Here is a 21751-nt window from a genome sequence, read left to right on the forward strand (position 1 = left end):
GTGACTCATTAAGTTTCTTTGCATTACCATTTAACATTTTTTTTGCTTGATGTGCAGTTCATGTTCATAACATTACACTGTTTCATCATAGTACAAGCCTTCATGCATGATGTGTGTCACTGAGTGGGGCTTTACAGTAAATATATAGAAAATTATGCATTATGAGTTTAAGCCTTTTTTAAGGCCTTAGAAAAAGTCAAGAAGTCATTCTTTGCAGTAACTGTGCAGCAATGTGCATGAAATGCCTCAGGTCTTTACAAAGGACAAAGTTGTTTACATATCTAATGCACCATATATGAGTGGATGACCTTTAGTGGCAAGTATGGATTGAACTAAGAACTGTGTGGAGGCCTTATGGAAGGCACCAACTAGTTTATTAATCTAGTATAGTATGGAGGGTTTTTTTCTTGCTTTGAGTAAATGTCTATTGAGTATAACTGTGTGTGTGTCCAGGGTGTTGGATAAAGAAAGAAAGAACAAGTACCACAGACTTGTACTTGATGCGTAGACTTGGTAAATTATTAAGTCTTATTGAAGTCTGCCATCGGCCAATATGCCAGTGTATTTTGCTTAGATCTCCTTAACACACGGGACTGAAAACAAATCTAAGAACAAGGTCCTAAAGGATCATTTAAAAAGTTGGTTTGTTTTAAAAGACATTATGTTAATTGTTAGCCCGAACCCCAGCAGGCGTATCCCATATGTGCTTCTATCATAGTGCTTGTTCACCTTGACCCCGTTTTATATAACACTATAGTAGTGTTGTTACTGTGTATGTTTTGCGTTTGCACACTTGAAAAGTAACTGACTTCTGTCTTTTTTGTCTGTTTCAAATGTGAAAACTTTTTAATTCATGGCTTAAAGTTACTGTAAGTTTCACATTGAGATGGAGAACTGAGATATTTCAATCATTAAAATCTATAACATGTTGACGACTACGCTAAATCTAACACATACTGAAAAGCTGTTAGTAGTTGGATGAAATTTGCCAGTTCTGTAAAAGGTGATAAAATGATAGTTGGCAAGACAAAAACTTTTATTTTATAGTGCGTCCAATATACTTGTGTTCCCTTAAATATAGAAACATAGAAATATTGATTTAACTCTTACAGTAGCTGCTGAGACATGAAAACACACACACAAGCCCGTTCAGCTATCTTAGTGAGGACCTTCATTGACATAATGCCCCTTACCCTGACCCTAACCATCAAAAATGAATGCCTAACCCTGACCCTGAACCTAACCATAACCTAATTGTAACCCTGACACTAAAACCACACTTTGAGCCTCAAAAAGGCCTTCAAACTTGTGAGAACCAGTGAGTGTGTCCTCATAAGTGACTGTTGGTTCTCACAAGTATAGTAGAATGCAAATTTTGGTCCTCACAAAGATAGCTAGACAGGAACACACACACACATTTCTTCATTTTCAGTAGTTGGTAACCAGCTTGCACAACCCTTCCCATCTTGTATTTCCCTGCTGGATGGTTCACTGGCTCATTTGCTGCTTTGGTGGTCCTTTGTGTGATTCAGCTGGTTTTCCAGTCAGTCTCTTACGCTGCAGTTGAACAGGCTTGTTTCCGGAGATCAAACTGAAGGCTTCAGAGCAGATCAGGACCTACCGACTACCTCAAGTCTAAGATTAGAGAGTTGGAGTGCCACAATAGGACTCACTAATTCTCTTATTGTTCTATTAATTATTTGTTGCAAAGTGCAAGGCAATTAAAGTGTTACCACCTTTATATGCATAAAAATAATTTCCAGCACTCTGCTTCATTTCATATGCACATGCACATTTCTATGCAGATCTTTGTGTAATGTCTGTGCATTTGCATTATGCAAGGGTTGTTTTTTTTAACACTTCCTCATACATTTACATCCTTTTTGTGAATATGGGTTTGTGTTAATGAGTACAGTAGCTTCAAGCATCTGCTGAGTGTCAAATTAGTGAAGCCCACCACGCCAAGCATACAGGTGCTTGTGAGTGTGTGAGCCAATTTGTTTCGAAGTGCTTAATATACACGCTCTACATTCAAGCAATCATATCTTAGTCTATTCAGAGCCTGAATTTGTCTATACATGGACACACACACACAGGCCGTTTTTGAGCCCTGTCACTCAGCCATATGCCACAGAAGGGTCTGGCATCTGCTGGAATACAAATGCACAGTAACAAGAGACATGCTGAAGTAATCAGGGGTTTTTTTGTGTATTCCGCTCACACAAAGCAGTCCTGTCATTTTAACAGCTCGTTCCCTGTATGAAAATAGATTTAAAGCAACACATGTATAATCCAGACATATTTGTTGGTGTAACCCCTTTTTGGACAACAGATCAGTGTCGGCAAAACCAGCCCTTTAAAAATGCACATTCATACCCAGAATGGAACACCCCCGAGTTAAGGCATATTTGAATTCATCTATAGCCACTAAGGTTATTCCTTTATTTGTACTTTCACTCAAAGATGGCTTGCCTGCACACAAGACTTGCACTTACATTACCTAATGTTATCTATCTCAATCATAAACTCACTATTTTATTTGCTATCACATATTGTTTCCTTGGTCATAAATACTGAAGGATATTGATTTTTTTTTAAACATCAGTGCTTACACATGCCATTTTACCTCCTCTCAGTTCACACATCTCAGTGACCATGTAAAGGCTGAGCTCATAAAGTGTTTTTGCTTTAATCACAGACACTTTGCATCATGCTTAGTGTGCTTGTTTGAAGTGGTTTCGTATGAACAAGAGCACTCTTATGAGTGTATCCTGGGTATTAGCTATGTGTTTATCTTACTGGTTTTGGTTGAATGCTGAGGGATTGGACTTTTTGTCTGTCTTTTCATGACTTTTGGTTTGAATGGCACAGCTGTGTGCGAGCACACTAGCCTCTTAAATCTCACTCTGATTGCTACTTGCTGCCTTTGATTAATGCTCATTATGTCTGGGTGTATATGTGTGTGTGCGCCCATGTGTGCATGTGCTCACAGAGCCAGTTCAACCTGACCCCCCTGCCATAAATCAATCAACACCATTGAAGTGCTAATATTGCCCCCTTTGTGAGCCATTTTCTTATTCAAGTCTCATCTTGCTGAAGGCAATCTGACGTTTACTGATGAGGATTTTGACTTTATTTTTAATGATTTCTATGACAAGTTTAGACAAGCCACACAACATTAATTTGCAACCATTTTATTTATAATTGATTTCCCCCCCTTTAAACCCAACAATTTTTTTTGATCAAGCATGATAGCAAACTGAATATTTTGAAGTTGGGTTTTTTTTTTGGACTACTAGGCAAATAACAAGAGACCATCCTGTAAAATGTAAACTTTCTTTCTTTCTTTGAATTGGAAGAATTAAATAAATAATTCCATGTTTGACAATAGATAAAGACTTTTTTTCAGATATTTTGACAGAATTAATGAATTCATAGTTACTAACATGTTGTTGTTGTTGAACACATCTGCTAATTATGTATTCACTTTCTTCTAGTTGTGAACATCAGAGTATATATATTTTATAATTACTACATTATTCAATTTTACATCCATCAGAGAGGGGAAAAACAATTGTGTTATTTAGTTCTAAATGTTAATGAACAGTAAGACCATCTGATAGATGATATTAAAGCAAAGTCATTAAAGAACATAAATGTCCATTCAGAGCATTTTGAACCTTAATTATGTTACAATCTGTCGTGTGTGTGTGTTTGTGTGTGTGTGTGTGTGTGTGTGTGTGTGTGTGTGTGTGTGTGTGTGTGTGTGTGTGTGTGTGTGTGTTTGCTAATTTTGGCCCTCAGTGTTTCAAACGATAAATAATTTAATTTATTCTCACTTTCCATCGACACTCATCTGGCTCTTTAAAATGTCTTTTTATTCACTTGAAATACAAAGCATGCTATAGTTGGCAACTGCATAATTGGTCAGCAAGTATAAATGCTTCATTGACTGTTTGTGTCACTTCTTATTGGGACTCTGGCTGCCAAATAACAAAGTAAATGAATTCATAGATCAGCTTGCAAAAAGCAGAATACTCTAAAATGACGGGTTCCCCTCTCTGTGATTTAATCGAAATCCCTTTGTCACCATCTGAAGACTTTTCATTTGGAGTGTCTGTTCAGAGTCATTCGGTTTGGGAGACATCTTCCTGATGTTTTCAAGAAAAGTCACCCCTTCTTTCTGGGTCAGATATCCTTCTAGTTTCTGGCCCTCAATTCTTGCATAGTGTGGAAGGAATTTTTAGTCAGTTTGCAGGTATATCATCTCAGGTTGCTCTCGTTAATCTTTTTGAGTCAAAAACAGTGACATATTCCAACCTTCAAATCACGACTCTCACATAGTCCATGTGCTAACGGCTAGCAAGCACATACATATCCAGTTTGTCAACTTTTGACCCTGTGGCCACTAAGCAGCCTGTCTTTATTTATTTATTCATTTATTGATTTGCGCTTTCCACTCAGGCTACCTACATATACATCTATACACTTTGATGGTTTAGACTTACCAGCAAAAATAGGGCTGTGCTTGTATTGAGTGTCTGCAGTTTTTAATGTGCACCACATTTGCACAGGTGGACTAGAGTGCTTTGATTTTACTTTTCCTACTGCATTTTCAGTTTTTCTATGTTCTGATTCCTCATTTTAATTAGTGTATGAACTTCTTTTAATTGACTGACATATCTACAGACTGAACCTATTATAAGCAGAAATGACTCCCACTTTTCTGTGATTTACTACTATTCACTAAGAAATAGATAAATGCTAACATTGTTACAAATTAGCAGCACACGTGTGTTCTTAAAGACGCTCTTAACAACAACAGATTCCCAAAGACTTCTATCACTCATCTGTTTTTTTTGGGGGGGGTTTTTTTATCAAAAAGTATAAAAGTACATTTGACAATAAGCCTGCGAAAACAAATGGATTGCATAAAGAAAATAAAAACCTTCAGTCTTGCGTCCTCCTCTCCACATTTCCTTGTTCAGGACATCTGTTGTATTTTTGTCCTTGGTACCTGAGTGACTCGTTGAAAGGAAAAAAAACAAAGTACTTCACAGTCCATCATTGGTGCACTTCAGAATATACCATCAGTGGGACAGATGAAGAGGACGCAAGCGTGCTGAATCAGGAAGACTCACACACACATGCATGCAAAATTTTTAGCTCATGAAGGAAATCAAAATGTTGAGATTCCAAGAGCAAGCAACCCTATACAGCACACATTTAAACCCCGTGTCTGCGTTCTATGTGCATAAGTGAGGGAAATTAAAGATGCGCACAATTATACACAAAACCTACTCCGTGCTGAGCAACAGCTGCAGCTTCCTTGATATTGGTTGACGGGAACGCTTCTGTTTGTGAAGGAGGAGTATTGTTGGGAAAGATTTAAATTCAGCGAAACAGAAAAGAAAACTTGGTAATAAGATTAAGCACAGTTTTCTTTTTTAAAGAAATTGTATATTTATATAGTATTCAGAGTATTCCTTCCAACAAACTTGTTAAAATGCTACACTACAGTTGCAAATTTGTTGGCTTCATCTAGTGGCAAAAATTCCATTGTTTGTCTTTGATCTCCAGTGGGAAGTACAAAACGATCTTTTAAACAAATGAAAGATAAATCTGAAAATCCTCAAACTACTGCCTACCAAGCAAACATAAAGTAGAATTAATGTCACACCAACATGTTATTTAATGCATAAACATGAATAAAAATAGACCATCATATACTTTTCAAAAACAAGATTTACTGAAGGTATTATCGATCCCTGTTTTCAATGTCAAGTCACTCGCCAACCATTACAGTGGTTTGGGAAAGGGCCTTGGGATTAGAACCTGGATAGATGGATACAATAAATGCCTTAAATGACCTACTTCTACACATTTATTCCCAGTGGATTGTCTTATCACTTCTCACCAAATTTAAAGTCTTTTATCAGTATTTTTGGATTTGTGCAGTTGGTAAAAAAAATCACGTTTTAAAAAAAAAAAGCAACAAGAAAAGAAAGGAATATGCATCAAGGTCATGATCCAGCTTTTAACCCAGTGAGGCATTAGGACTATCCTCACCTTATCCCACAGAGCCACCAGGATGGCCTTGTAGCTCATGATTTTCTTTCTCCCTTATCACATACTTTCCCTCATCCTAATATGATGACTGGAGGGCTAGCCTTGAACAGCAATCCGACATTTGCACTAGATAGGCCAGTGCATGTGCGATTATTTGTTGTGTCTCCTGGTGTGGCCTCCAGTGATAATCATAATGGTACCGCTATTGCCAAGGCATTAGCCTCGGCTGCTATTATAGATTAATGTTGATGTATAGATGTATGCCTTACATGTGAACTCTGTCTTACTCTCTCTATTTCTCCGTCTCCTCCCGTGTCTGTTACATATTCACATAAATACATGAATTACACACACCAAGGCCTCCAGGCCCACAGGGACATAACAGACAATCAGCCTGACAATCGCAGCTGAGCTCTGATTGATGCTACAGTTGCATACACACAGACACACACACAGTTTCAGACGCACAGATGCTGTAATGCCAAGAGGACTTTGCAGCCTACATAAACATACATGTACACAGACACACATACTCTGTCTAATAAGCCTGACAATAAGGGGCTGAATAAATGAAGGATGGAACATTTACAATCGCTGTGGTCAGGAGCGAGTTGAGGTTAGTTGTTACTTTTCTGGGACAGGAAAGAAATACATGGCCAGTCTTCTGTCTGAAACCTTTTAGATCAAATCGGTGTAGGTCAAAGGGTGCTGGTGACAGTTTGTGAGGAGTGGATGTCTGCAGTATCTCATGTAAAAAAATGAATAAATAAATGCATGCAGGTGCATGGAGCAAAGCAGTTAATATTTCTGTTATTTAAACTTAATTAAACTAAGAGAAAATAAAATATTGAAGGACGTGATAAACTCGAGACCACATCCACCTACAGCTCTTGTGCTGTGTGATTTCTTTCTGTGTATTTCGTTCACATCATTTTCTAAGACACGACACGTTAATCTTTCCTCTAGCATGACCAAGTATATGTGTTTTCAGCAGTTTGTGAGTTCTGTGTCTGTGATGCCATGGATTTTAGCAACTGATGTTTCAGAGGCTTTCCTCCTGTGTCTTCTGCCACGTCTCTGTTTTGATGTGATTCATTCCAGCATCTGAGACACTAAACAGCCTACGGGCTACTGTCACAGGCCTGCGTGTTTATGTGTAGTGAGAGATACATCTATCTGTCTCTCGTCTGACAAACTAGATCTGTCACGCTGGTGGCGGACTTGGCTGTCTTTTCTTTTCAAATGGCTGAAACTGATGAGGCAATCAGTTGCTCATGTTTGTAAGTTTTTTGTGAAACTTTGCCAGAAAACTATATGTCGTCTGTACGTTCTAGATTATAGAGTGCAAGTAGGACCGGGGTACACATTCATGAGGTTAAAAGGAATACAGCAGCTTTATGGGACATGTTCCATAAGAGCAATAATTCGAATAAATTAACTGTAACGGTAAAAGACTGCACTGTGTAATCATTCTTATTTGGCTTTTTTTCCCTTTGTTTTTAGAAACTGTTTAGCAAACGATATGTATTTAGAAAGTCTCATCGAGGTCAACGTCTCTTTTTCAAAAAACAATTGTAATAAACGAGAAATGTTATTCCAACTTATTCCAACAAAATAATTAAAGCTTGTAAAGCTTTGAGCAAATGCCTTCTAGATGCTAAAACATCCAGTCTTTTCACTTAACCCACAGTTATGACTGTAGGAACTTTCTGCTATAAAGAATTTTATGTCAGTGGTAGATACCGTCCTTAGTTCAAGGGTAACGTCAGCATTAGTGAAAATAAAAGGTGTAAATATGCAGCGCTATGCAAAAGTCTTGGGTCGCTTCTCCTATTTTCAAGAACTAATAAAAACACATTGTAATAAAAAAGACCCAAGAGATGCATCAGGCCCTTCAAGTGATCCAGTTGAACAGAAGTGCTCTCAATAGGAGGACAGCTGTCGAGAAGCCATTCTTAAAGAGGGGAAGCGGCCAGAAAAGGCTGAGGTGTGACTCTGGAACAGGTCTTAAAGAGTGACGAATCCAACATTGACATCTTTGGTTCAAATTAAGATCAAGGAGAGGTACCACAGTGCCTACAGGCAATATTAAGTATTAAGCAGAATCAGTATTTTGGGGCCGGCTAGGAATGTGACTTAAACCTTTTGTAAGGGTAAAGAATGTTTAATAAACTGGTGCGATCAGCAGTAACACGAGCATTAATTGTTTTCACAAGAAGTAAAATGAAAGGTTTTGGAATCAAATAGTTTAATCATGTAACCCGACGATGTGTTAGTTGCAGAAGTTATTGTTAAGAGCAGATTTCAAGTCTGCTGCTCAGAATGAAGGACATTATTATTTGCAATGGAGCCCAGCACTTTGTGATTGTTGTGTTTTTGCGTTGATAGAAAAGCTTTATTATAGGACTTTGGTTGTTGATGTTTGGTGTATGGAGTTTTCTTGTATGCTCACTTTTGGGCATTTAAATCAAATGCAGGCAGACATTCCATTTTACGTAAACACAGAATAAAATAGCTCATTAAATAGGGTTTAAAAGGTAGGTGCTTTGTACAAGGTTTCCCTTTGAGGTTGTTTTTTTTTTTTTGTCAATTTAGAAGTACTGTGAGAATGTTTTGGAACATGTTACCAAAACTGACACTGAATACCAAACCTGTTCATTGTTATTGTGATGATTTTGCGCTAACCTTCGCATGCTTTCAATTCTTTAGTAAAGACTCTGTGAAACTTCTTGAAAGTCCTTGTTTGACACAAGACATATTATGACCTCAGCATTCAAGAAAACTATAAAGAACTTTGCTTTGTTATATGGGAGAACAGCAAGGATGCCGTCCTTCAGGCTTGGAAAGTCTGTGTTCTTGGTGCAAGCGTAACCAGCATTTTGTAGCATTCAAAGTTCAAACACTAACACTTTTTAAATTTGCACACATATTAACAATTGTGTAGTAACCCCTCTTCTTTTAACAACAGTGCATAAAAGTCTCTGAACTGTGCAGACCAGTTGCTGAACTTTTGGGAGAGAAATGTTGTCACATTCTCATCTGATATAGGATTCAAGCTGCTCAACAGTCTTGGCTGGATTTTGTGGCGCAAAAACGATGTTCACACAGTCACACACAGTTATGCATATGTGTTCAGACCCATACACGTGGCAGAATTCAATCATTCAGTTAGGGAATGCTAGCAGTTGCAGACTTGTGTATGTTATCGATCATATAACATCAGTTTCTGGATTTTTACCTAGTAAAAAATCTCCCCTAGGTGGTCCATGTGTTGAACCAGTAGAGGGTATATTCTCCAGGCATGCCAGTACTTCACCTGGACTCTTCTACTACGAAGCCATGATGTTGTAATGGCAGGAGTATGCGATTTAGGATGAGGCCTTCCCTGAAAAAGATATTCTCTGAAGGGAGCATGTGTTATTCTAAAACCATTGGAGAACTCTGCGCTGACAGCAGGCCGGATGGTCCTTTTGCCTCTTTAGTCTCAAGGATGCAACATTCATGTTTTCTAAAAGAGAATTTAACATCTCAATTTGTCTGTCCACAGAACACTTTTCCAATTTGCCTTTGCAGTGCTTTTGAAATGTATCCTGCATTTGTGGATGGGACATTGAACTGTGATCAGACAACGATTTCCGGAAGCGTTCCTGACCCCCATGCACTTCCATGACAGAGCCATGCCTGTTTTTCAAGCAGTGTCGCCTGAAGATTACAGGCATCCTGCGCTGACGTTTAGCCTTGTCAGCATACGGAGATTTCTAATCTAATCTCTGATTTAGATCTCCTCATGTTTCTGACCCGTTGCCAATTAACCAAATTAGTTATAAAATGTTCCTCAACCTGTTTCTTTTTAGTACCACTTATTTTTCCAGCCTTTATCGTTCCCATCGCAGCTTTCCTGAGATGTGTTGCTGGCATCAAATTTAAAATTAGCAAATACTTTTTAATGAAATACTAAATTGTCTGTTTAAATACTTGATTTTTATGTTCTACTGTGAACTAGATATGGGTTTACCAGATCTGTAAATCATTGAATTCTATTTTTTTAATAACATTTTTGGAATTGGGGTTGTACTAGTTCTACTAATTTTGCACATTTCCTTTATTGTGGGTTTTAGTCTTCTTGCTAAAAAATTATTTTTTTTATTCCCTTCTGTTTAACAGTTGTTTCCTTTGAATCACCAGCTCAATGTTATTAAAGTCTCTTTTTTTAATTGTATTCACATGCATGAGAGAGCTTTGGTCTGATGAGTTCTGTGAGTGCTGGAGAGGACCTGGAGGGGGCTTGTAGATTTGATGCAGACATGAAGCATTCTGCTTGGGTAAAAACTGCCAACACTTCCCTTAGCTCTGAGAGAGGACAGTGGACATTACAAGGCCAAGAACACTTTACGGGTCTGATTCAGAGCCTTAAGGCAAACAAACAAAGTTAATCAACAAGAATATTAAGCTGTCTAAAGAGCCTTTCTCTGTAAATTCAATTCAATTTTATTTATATAGCGCCAAATCACAACAAAAGTCGCCTCAAGGCGCTTCATAGATACAGAGAAAAACGCAACAATCATATGACCCCCTATGAGCAAGCACTTTGGCGACAGTGGGAAGGAAAAACTCCCTTTTAACAGGAAGAAACCTCCGGCAGAACCAGGCTCAGGGAGGGGCGGCCATCTGCTGCGACCGGTTGGGGTGAGAGAAGGAAGACAGGATAAAAGACATGCTATGGAAGAGAGACAGAGGTTAATAACAGATATAATTCAATGCAGAGAGGTCTATTAATACATAGTGAGTGAGAAAGGTGACTGGAAAGGAAAAACTCAATGCATCATGGGAATCCCCCGGCAGCCTACGTCTATTGCAGCATAACTAAGGGAGGATTCAGGGTCACCTGGTCCAGCCCTAACTATATGCTTTAGCAAAAAGGAAAGTTTTAAGCCTAATCTTGAAAGTAGAGATAGTGTCTGTCTCCTGAATCCAAACTGGAAGCTGGTTCCACAGAAGAGGGGCCTGAAAACTGAAGGCTCTGCCTCCCATTCTACTTTTAAATACTCTAGGAACAACAAGTAAGCCTGCAGTGCGAGAGCGAAGTGCTCTAATAGGGTGATATGGCACTACAAGGTCATTAAGATAAGATGGGGCCTGATTATTTAAGACCTTGTATGTGAGGAGCAGGATTTTGAATTCAATTCTGGATTTAACAGGAAGCCAATGAAGGGAAGCCAAAACAGGAGAAATATGCTCTCTCTTTCTAGTCCCTGTCAGCACTCTTGCTGCAGCATTTTGGATTAGCTGAAGACTTTTCAGTGAGTTTTTTGGATATCCTGATAATAATGAATTACAGTCGTCCAGCCTGGAAGTAATAAATGCGTGAACTAGTTTTTCAGCGTCACTCTGAGACAGGATATTTCTAACTTTAAAGATGTTGCGTAAATGGAAGAAAGCAGTCTTACATATTTGTTTAATATGTGCATTGAAGGACATGTCCTGGTCAAAAATGACTCCAAGGTTCCTCACAGCGTTACTGGAGGCCAAGGTAATGCCATCCAGAGTAAGAATCTGGTTAGATACCATATGTCTAAGATTTTCAGGGCCGAGTACAATAACCTCAGTTTTATCTGAATTAAGAAGCAGAAAATTAGCGGCCATCCAGGTCTTTATGTCTTTAAGACATTCCTGCAGTTTAACTAATTGGTGTGTGTTATCTGGCTTCATGGACAGATAGAGCTGAGTGTCATCTGCATAGCAGTGAAAATGTATGCTATGTCTTCTAATGATGCTGCCTAAGGGAAGCATGTATAATGTAAACAGAATTGGTCCTAGCACTGAACCCTGTGGAACTCCATAATTAACCTCAGTGCGTGAAGAGGACTCTCCATTTACATGCACAAATTGGAGTCTATGAGATAGATATGATACAAACCACTGCAGTGCAGTACCTGTAATACCTACAGCATGTTCTAATCGCTCTAATGGGATATTATGGTCGACAGCATCAAATGCTGCACTGAGGTCTAGCAGGACAAGCACAGAGATGAGTCCACTGTCAGAGGCCAGGTTTAACTACAGCCAGCTTGAAGGCCTGTGGTACATAGCCGATTATTAGAGATAGGTTGATCATATCTAAGATTGAAGCATTAATTAATGACAGGACTTCTTTGAGCAGTTTTGTAGGAATGGGGTCTAAAAGACATGTTGATGGTTTGGAGGAAGTAATTATTGAAATTAACTCAGAAAGATCAGTTGGAGAAAAAGAGTGTAAATGAACATCAGTGGTACTAAGAGTAGCTGTAGATAATATTAGATCTGTGGGATGATTATTGGTAATTTTTTCTCTAATGATAAGAATTTTATTTGTGAAGAAGTTCATGAAGTCATTACTAGTTAACATTAAAGGGATGGTTGGCTCAAAAGAGCTCTGACTGTTTGTTAGCCTGGCTACAGAGCTGAAGAGAAACCTGGGGTTGTTCTTATTTTCTTCAATCAGTGATGAATAGTAAGATGTTCAGGCTTTCTTATAAAGCAGCAAACTATTTCTCCAGGCTAAATGATGATCCTCTAAATTTGTGACACGCCATTTCCTCTCCAGATTACGAGTCATCTGCTTTAGGCTACGTGTTTGAGAATTATACCACGGAGTCAGGTACTTCTGATTAGAGACCTTAGTTTTCACAGGAGCTACAGTATCCAGAGTCGTACGTAGTGAGGAGGTGAAATTATTAACAAGATAATCGACCTCTGTTGGGGTAACGTTCAGATAGCTGCTCTGCTCTGTGTTGGTACAGGGCATTGAAGATGATAACAGTGGAGCTTGGGTTAGACTCTGTTTATAAAGTGCTTTGCTGGACAAGTTGTTATTGTGACTACTTTTGTCCTGTGTGTATTGTGAGAGTTTGTTATGATCCAGGAGATATCTAGGCCTTCATACACATCCACACTCCCCTTTCTGTATTTGTGATGATCCTCATTGACGTATTTTTTCCGCAAAGCTCTTTACCCTAACCTTTACCATTACAACTAGTGTGGCTAACTCCAAACCTGAACTGTTACAGATTTTCCATTATACTTCTGTCTCCTATTAATCCGTCATTATTCTTCCATAGACAACCTTCAAATGCAATTTTTATTTATTTATATAGTACCTGCATATAATAACAGTCGCTTTCAAGGAGCTTTGCATTGTAAAGTAAAGACTCTACAATGGGCATGTCATTGAAGAGTTACTATTCTGCTGTATTCCAGCTCTTCAACTTGTTCCAAGCTGTTTTTCAGTCTTGACTATTATATGGCTCGGTCAATGGTTCACTGATACTCAAGGTTCCAAGTAGAAAATAAGCACAAACACTGATTTTTCCTTCAGCTTTGACTCTATTGTATATGTTTTATTAAATCAGCAAATGATTTACTGAAATATCCAGGGAAATAGGGAGGTTTTAAAATTCCAGACAGCATTTTAGTCCCCCGCCCCAAATTGTGTAATTAAATACTCTCATCAGGTCTGTATAAACATCCGTATAAGTTAAAACCTCACAACAGCAGGGATATTTCTAATCTATAGTCACCAAAATATTGAAATCCTTGAAAAATACTTAAAAGAAAAAAAGCCAATAAGCACTTTAAATGTCACCGTGAACTTGTTTTGTAAGAGACAATGTTACAGGATAATTTTTGTGTATCATATGCATAATCTCAAAAGCATGAGAAGTTTCCCTTTGTATGATTTAATCTGCATTATGGCGTTATTGTGTATTTTGTGTTAAAAGAATGAATTCCACCGTAATGGATTTTCACATTTACAGTTGCAAACTATGTTCCCACCAATGTACATGTAGGCACTGAAGTTTCAGGCAGGTGGATGGAGACTACTTTGGATTAACAAGCACCAGGTTTTAATTTATTTATTTTTTCTGTTTCCGTCAAACAGAAAAATCTTCACACACAACCACCTTTAAAAGAGTTATTCATGCATTCATGGTCAGTTTTTCTTACTAGCAGGAGTGTTTGTGTGTAGATCTGGGCAGATCTGAAGGACTTTCAAACTTCCTTTAAAAGCTATAAAAGAACTTTTCACTTAATTTTACCACTGAAATTTCCAACATGTTTTCTCAAAGTCTAGTTCCTCCCTGAAAGCTTAAAGACATTGATTGCTTCGTTTCCTTTTCTGTGTATGCTTTAATTTGTGTGTAATCAGAGTTTGACATATTTAAGATTAACCAGAACTGTTGCATTGTTTTCTAAGCTAACTTCTCTATTTCCCCCCCCCCCCTAAAATATTCAGTAGTCATTACTTAATTATACATAATCACTGCTTATTTGGAGTCATGCATTATCAAACTGTAAATTCAGCTGTCAGATTATGGTTGATCTCACTTTCCTTTACTTGCTGGAGGTAGGTAAAACAGTGATAGTTTCCACAGGCTAGCAAACCACACATTTCTTCTTATATACTTTATATTGTTGCAGTTCTGAAGGGCTCAGAGAAACAAGCACAATGCAATTTGAATCTGCTGTAAAAACAGTCAAGTGCATTGCCCGAACAGAGTGTTAGGAAGGTTTATTGACTTGGTGAAGAAACTGCTGGTGCTGGTGTGTGTGTGTGAAGTTATTGACCTGGACCAGCTTGTAGAGGCTTTGACTGGGACAAAGATCTGATATCTGCTCCCAGGCTATTCTGTTTTAGCTTAGTTTGACTAAATTTCTTCAATGTTGATCCTTTTTTCATTTGTTTTCCAACCTTTCTTGCGTCTATTCCTTGTGTCTTCATCATTTGTAAGCTATTACTCTGTCTAAAGTAATTATGCCTTGTGTAGAACAGTTTATTTGTATAACTTGATTTGATTTTACATTTGTCCCTGCAATCATTAAACCAAAACCACCCATAATCCCCTCTGTTTCATGGCCAACACTTAAAAATTTGAGTCTCTTTTATATTGTTTTTTACTTTGAGGCTAAAACAAAATACCCAGACCAACAGGGGCGATTTTTCCCTTCATCTTTCAAGAATCAAAGAGAACCTCCTAAAGATCAGAGCTTCTTTCTTTAGCCCTGTTAAATCACACCCCACAGCGATTGTTCAGCAGCCAACAAAACAAACTATCTTTCTACAAGTAGCTACAAAAAAGCCGTGTGTGTGCCACTTTGTGCGTATGTCATAGTTGAGCAACGTTTATGTATTGTGTATGTTTATGTATGTGTTTGTGTGATAAACTGTGTGTGTATATAAGAATCATATGGATGGATAATGAGTGCAGAGGATAGTTGAGGTAAAAATGAGTGCGTCTGTGCAAGACTGTTGTGATAAAATGTACAATGGTTGCTAGAACGGCATTTAGCGTTGTGTTTGTAAGTCTACAAGCCACTGCTCAACAGTGGTGTTCAGGATTCTTCTCCACACAAACTGAGCTTTTCAACATTTCAGAACAAACCAAAGGCGGATGTTCAGGTTTACGACTCAAAAGAAGAAACTACAATACTGTTTCTGACAAAGTTTTTTTTTTTTTTTTGTCACTTTCTTTATTGCATACCTGCAGCACCACACAACATCACAGTCCGTCAGCAACCTTCTCCAAATTGAAAGAGGTGCATGCATTTACACACATGGTGTAACAGTAGTTACAGTACACTCGTAATGTCGTAAATAACTGAAAAAATAATTGCAGACATTTGAACACGACGACAGGGATCAGTGATTTATATACTTGAGCTGCTTTTTTTATTAGTTGACTGCTTTAAGTATTAAAATGTAGTCCCCATGTGAAGAAAACTCTAACCCAATGCATTAAATATCAGCTGCTGTGCTGTGAAATCTTGCACGTATTAAATAATTCTGTAATAGTGGTTTGTTGCATCATTGTGGGAATGTCTGAATGAAGCTGTGACGGGCATGAATGTAATACTAACCTATGTCTGAATGACGTTACGTATCCCACTACAACATGCACCGACTGCTTCTCGCCCGGATTAGTCTTCCTGCTCAAAATGAAAACGACAGCAGCAAAATCATTTGGATGATGTTTAGTGGCACAGATAAAAATGGTGATTAAAATTCAAAGCCACAGTCATCTCCTTGTTCTTGTTATGATGTGGATTAATTATCAATTAAACACATGATCCCGCAAATCTTTACTGGATCTTCGGTGTATCCTGGGATGTTGCTCTCTGGATGGTGAAATAAAAAACCATCATGCTGTGTAAAGACATTCAGTCCTTCTTTGTAAAGCTGTGACGTTCTTCAACAGATGGAGTAAATACAAATCTAAATACACATACATACGCAGATATGAGAGGAAAAAACAAGCCAAAACAAATGCATGCATAAACTGTTATAACTGGAGAACTACTTTGGAACTACTCCTTACAATATTTACATTATTTATTTTTTATTTAATTCAAAATGGTAAATATAAAGGTCAATCAAGTACAGTAAAAGTTGGTCAGCAGTTTTGGTACTGTGAGAAAGTGTTGAGTCCTGCTGGAAAAGATATCAGCATCTCTATGAAGCTTGTCAGCGAAAGAATGCATGAAATGCTCTGAAACCTCCAGTAGGTTGCAACATTGACTTTTTGACTTGATCATACATAGTGGGTAAACCTTCACCACCATTAGAAGATGACCACATGGGACCCTAAATCAGTACAGAATGAATAAACTTCACACTAGCTTGAATTATCCTGCCGTAGGACCTTAAGACTGTTTATAGGACCTTGATTTCCTTGACTTAAAATGTTACTTTCATCTAAAAAGGACCACTGAGCAGCAGTTCAGTACTTAGACACTTTTGACGTTGTCTCTGGTTCAGGGGTGGCTTGACATTGGTAATGTGACAGTTTAGCCACATTCCTACCCATCTGTGGCTTCATTCCCCGTGTTCTTGAATCGACTTTTCTTGACAGTCCTCTTAAGGCTACGGTCATCCCTGTTGCTTGTGTGTGCACTTTTTCCTGCCACACTTTCCTCTACCACTTAGTTTTCCATGCAGCACTGTGAACAGTCAGCCTTTTTTGAAATGACCTTCTGTGGCTCGCCTTCCTTCTAGACGGTGTTGATGATGGTCATCTGGGCCACTGTCAAGTTTGCAGTCTTCCCCAAGATTGTGTTTGCATGTACAGAGCTAAATTAAGCTACACAGTATTTTACTGTTTGAGCAGTAATGTGTTGAAAAGCTGAATTAAAGATACCAGGGTTCAATCAAAATTAAAATTAAAGAGAAGTTTGACATATGCACTTAGACTCCATGAAAATTACATTTTTATCAATTAAATTACAAAAAATAACTTTTTCAACAATACTTTCTTTTTTAGATGCACTCAGGCAACATTAGTGTGTGTGCATACATTTCCACATAAATTTTATATTTATAATTTTGTAATGTACTTGAAGGGGAAAGGAGAATTTGACTATGACTAAATAAAAGGTATTTTTTATCTTCCTGGAAAAATATTTTGTTTTCAGTTTAAGTGCACTAAGAAAGGCAACAATTGAGTGCTTGCTGTCCAGTAATAATGGTCTTATGTTTTTTTTTTTACCCACTTCTCCCCCTGAAAATAAAACCCTTCAAATAAAAACAATTTATTTGATTGCTTTTTGAGTCTGTCTCATCCTCTGCAGGTGTTCTCTGTGAGAGTCAGTCAATGATGAGAGGAAGTGGCTGAAAACAAAGAGACAGCCCAGAGACAGTAGAGAGGGATGTAAGAAAAAGGGTAAACATGGGGGAAAAAAAAAAGGAAGAAGAGAGCGCAGAATATGGACGTCTGCAAAAATGGAAATACCTTGGGCGATATGTCAGAGCCATGACTTCTAAGGCTCTGACATTTTGCTAAGGAAATGATCAGTCAGCATACTCTGAGTAAAGGTCTCATCACTGACAGAGTTAAAATGCAAATGCTACCCACAGGACACCTGAATTTGAAACATTTTCAAATGCAGTTAGGTCCAAAAATGTTTAAACGGTGACACTTTTCTCACAGTTGAAGTTGCACAGTGTTGCTTTAAGCCCTGAATGCTGTCAGCCTGTTTTCATGGGCTCAAATGAAATGGACAGTTTACTCAAAACTGTTAAATTAAAAAGTATGGCTACTTTTTTCATTATTGTTTTTTCATTAATTAGAAGATCAAAGCCTGGCTTCGGTTTAAACTCTCATGTTGGCTTTTAAAAAGTACTTCTGTGAACCCCAAGTCGAAGCAGATATCAGTGCAAGTTGTCTTAGCCTGCAAAAAGAAAACAAATCCATCTGAGAGACGGTGTGAACATTAGGACATCCACAGTTTGGTACATTGTGCTGTGTTTGGCAACATAAACCGGCCTGGAAATCCTCAAGACGCGTGTGTGGTGATCAGTCATGATATAGAAAAACCTCTTCACAACAAGGTCATGAAAAATCTCCAGGAGGCAGGAAATTATGTATGAGAAAACTATGAAAACAAACAATCTAATACTAAGTAAAAGACAAAGAAAATAATTAAAAGTTCAAATATGGAGAAAAAGGAGCAACTGAAACAGGCTGCATGCCAGGTGATGCATGTGCGCATTAATCAAGTCTACCATAAAGAGAAGAGTGAAAATACAAGGATTTAACACAAGTGGAGCTACTGATCCATTGGTCACTTTTAGTCACGGCTGTCCAAGAAGATGACCCTAAAGGTGATACTGGCCAAAGTTACGTCAGAGATGAAGGGAAGTATTAATGCATAATTTATACCTGTTAAATTATGTTTAAAATGAATTAGCCGTTTAGGAAATGTACGGGCGTATATATAGTCATGAAGCACAGAAACTGTGATGAATTGATTCTTGTTCAAATGTGGAAACGCTTCCCCCTTTTTGGTAAGAAAACTAGTCCTAAATAGATTTTATTCTTTCCTGTAGAACTTTCAAAAAAGTTATTCTACTCTTCTATGAATCCTTCGGAGAGTCAACAACATTCCTCCACAAAAATGTGCTTTCTCTCATTTCATCCGACACTAAATTGCCAGATGGGGAGACCTTGTAGTATTTGATTTTCTGATGTCCTGAATAGACTGTTTTCTGTATGCATCTGAATTGCATCGTGTGTAGACTTTTTTTTCTTCTTCTTCTTTTTTAAATGCAGTTTTCTGAACTGAATAGTGCTCGCCATCTCTTTGCAAAGCACTAAAACTGAAGTGGCTCTGAAACCTTGAGATTTTAATTAAAAGGTGAACAGCGGGCACTAACATAAAACTTGAAAAAAACGTGAAAGAGCAAAGCTTTTATTGAATATTGGATCTCCGTGAATAGAAGCTTGACTGAGGAAGCTTGCTTTAATTAAAACTGAAGAAGAAACGCGGCCTATGTAACAAAAACTGCAACCCCATAGCCAACGCATCTATGCACGGCAGACATTCATAAACGTCTGCTGTGCATGTGTACGCTGCAGCAGTAAATGTGTTCTTTTTCAGCGAAACTAGCACAGTTTTATTGGATGAGCTTAAATCAAATGGCTTTACAGCTTGTTTATTGTGAGTGGTTAATTGATGTCCACCTTTATTATAGTACAATTTTTCCTTTTTGTCTGAGTAAATCCATTGGATAACTTCTTTCTCTCTCCTTTTCACTCTTCCTCCCTCTGTCTGTGCAGGTAGGGGAGAGACAGCATGTGTTGGTGACAGAGGAGTCATTTGATTCCCAATACTATGTGGCTCACAACAAGTACTACGAACAGGTAAGGTTATTGTCCAGATACATTAACCAACGACTCAAGCACAGAATCCATAAATCGTGTTTGTTTCTCACCGTTTATATATCAAATATATTTCTTAAATGCAATCTCAAGGAGCCAGTGAGGATAACTGTGAGCTGTGCCTTTGCTGAATTTAATTGTTCTCTACCAAATAAAAAGTGTGAATTTTAGTGTGGTAATATTTAAAAAAATATTTTGATAGTGAAAATTTAATCTAAGTGCACAGACTTATGAATAGCTTGTCTGCTAAAGAACCATTTAGCCAAGCTCTTGCACTGTATGCATCAATAATGCTTAAGATGCTCTCCACATACACTTTCCTCCATAGAAAACTCTAGCGGAAAGGCAAATTAATCAATAATTTAACGAATATGTTTTTTCAGTGTGAAACTTTTCCAACTCTTCTTCATGTCTCAGGACTAGTCACATTAGGTGTCAAATATTTGAGCTTGTATTGAGTAAACTAGGTTAGTTGTAATGTCAAACACACTCACAAATACACACATACACCCTGCGGTGGTCATGGCAGCATTTGGAGGCTGATAGCAGCAGTACTATTTTTTTTTTTTAACTGTACTAACATTAAGGTCAGCCCTAAAGACATGAACATTCCATCCTGCAACCTCACACACACATATACCTTTGCATGGCTTCAAAGACCCTCTCAACCTGTGAAAAATCCACTTTAAAACATCTTCAAATAAATCAATTTCCTCCTGCTTTAACCATCATCAGAAACATGTTTGAAGTTATGCTTTTTATTAGCAGGGAGGGCAAAGGATGGTAATAATTTTTCCTCCCTTCCACTTCCCTCTCCTCCCCTCTTCTCCTCCTCCTTTGCACTTTCTTCTGTAGGCTATAAACTTCAGTTACAAGTGTTACTCGGTTCATGTGTGCGTTGCATGAGTGCGCACTCCTTAATGCGTGCCTGGATTTGTGTATGTCTTGGCATGTGTGTCAGCTGACCGTACTTAAGCACAATCTCTGACCCTCTTGTGTTGAAATATCCATACTCCTGCTGAACATGCAAACACTTTAAACATTTGCCTAAAATAGTTTGGGACGCTCTAGTGCTGTTAAAACAGACTCCACAGGCAATAGTCCCATAAGTCCCGTAAGTGGTGAGGTGCACACTCCATGAATCACACTTGTCTTTTCAGCACATCAAACAGATGCTTGGTATGAATTAGACTGGGAATGCTGGGAAAGGGAACACCTGGAAATCAGTCATCTTCTTCAAATCATTCCTGAAGAATTTTTGCATTTTTATAGCTGTAAGAGCCCACGTGTAAGACTACAGTTTAATTAGCTGCCAGTAACTTGTAGTGGGATGTCGTGCTTCCCATCATTTACAAAGTGATCCCTAATTTTGCTGCAAAATAGCCATTTAATAAGTTTGTAACTACAACATTCTTTGATAAAATCAAGCTTTTTTGTCACTTAGGCCAGCGGTCCCCAACCCCCGGGCCTCGGACCGGTACCGGTCCGTGAGTTGTTTGGTACCGGGCCGCGAGAGTTGAGGCTCAGGTGTGAAATGTACGGTTTTCAGGGTTTTTATCGGTTTTCAGCGTTATTTTGTTATCGTTTTTATCGTTAACTCGGTTTTCCTGGATCTTTTCACGTGTGTTATGAATAAATCTTCTTTTTTTCGGTACCAGTACTAGTTTTATTTTGTTGTATTTATCCGCGACACCTTAAAGGCCGGTCCGTGGAAAATAATGTCGGGCATAAACCGGTCCGTGGCGCAAAAAAGGTTGGGGACCGCTGACTTAGGCTACAGCCACACTAGCCCGGATAGATTTGAAAATGGTGTTTTTGTCCGCATCCACACTAGCGTTTTCAGTCGTTTTCACAGAGTTGTGCGTCCACATTGAAACGGCCGAAAACGCTTACGTTCCAGTCCTGCGCATGCGTGAAACGAAAGAAGATTCGACGTGCCACATTTCTGTCTGCCGCTTATTTGCTTTCCCGAAAAATGATGAGGAAAAGCA

General features: G+C 38.3%; 1 protein-coding gene across 1 annotated transcript in view; it reads left to right on the forward strand.

Moving 5' to 3' along the window:
• The window catches only part of cdkal1 (CDK5 regulatory subunit associated protein 1-like 1), a 259922-nt gene that overhangs the window by 216304 nt on the left and 21867 nt on the right, over positions 1-21751 (forward strand). Inside the window, exon 13 of the mRNA XM_085422313.1 lies at positions 19659-19742. Within this exon, the coding sequence (XP_085278439.1) occupies positions 19659-19742 (84 nt within the window). The remainder of the gene's footprint in view (positions 1-19658; positions 19743-21751) is intronic.

The sequence above is a fragment of the Rhamphochromis longiceps genome, linkage group LG11 (genome assembly GCF_057381845.1).
Source record: "Rhamphochromis longiceps isolate RC_006_pf linkage group LG11, R_longiceps_female_GT1.1, whole genome shotgun sequence".
Taxonomy (NCBI): Eukaryota; Metazoa; Chordata; class Actinopteri; order Cichliformes; family Cichlidae; genus Rhamphochromis; species Rhamphochromis longiceps.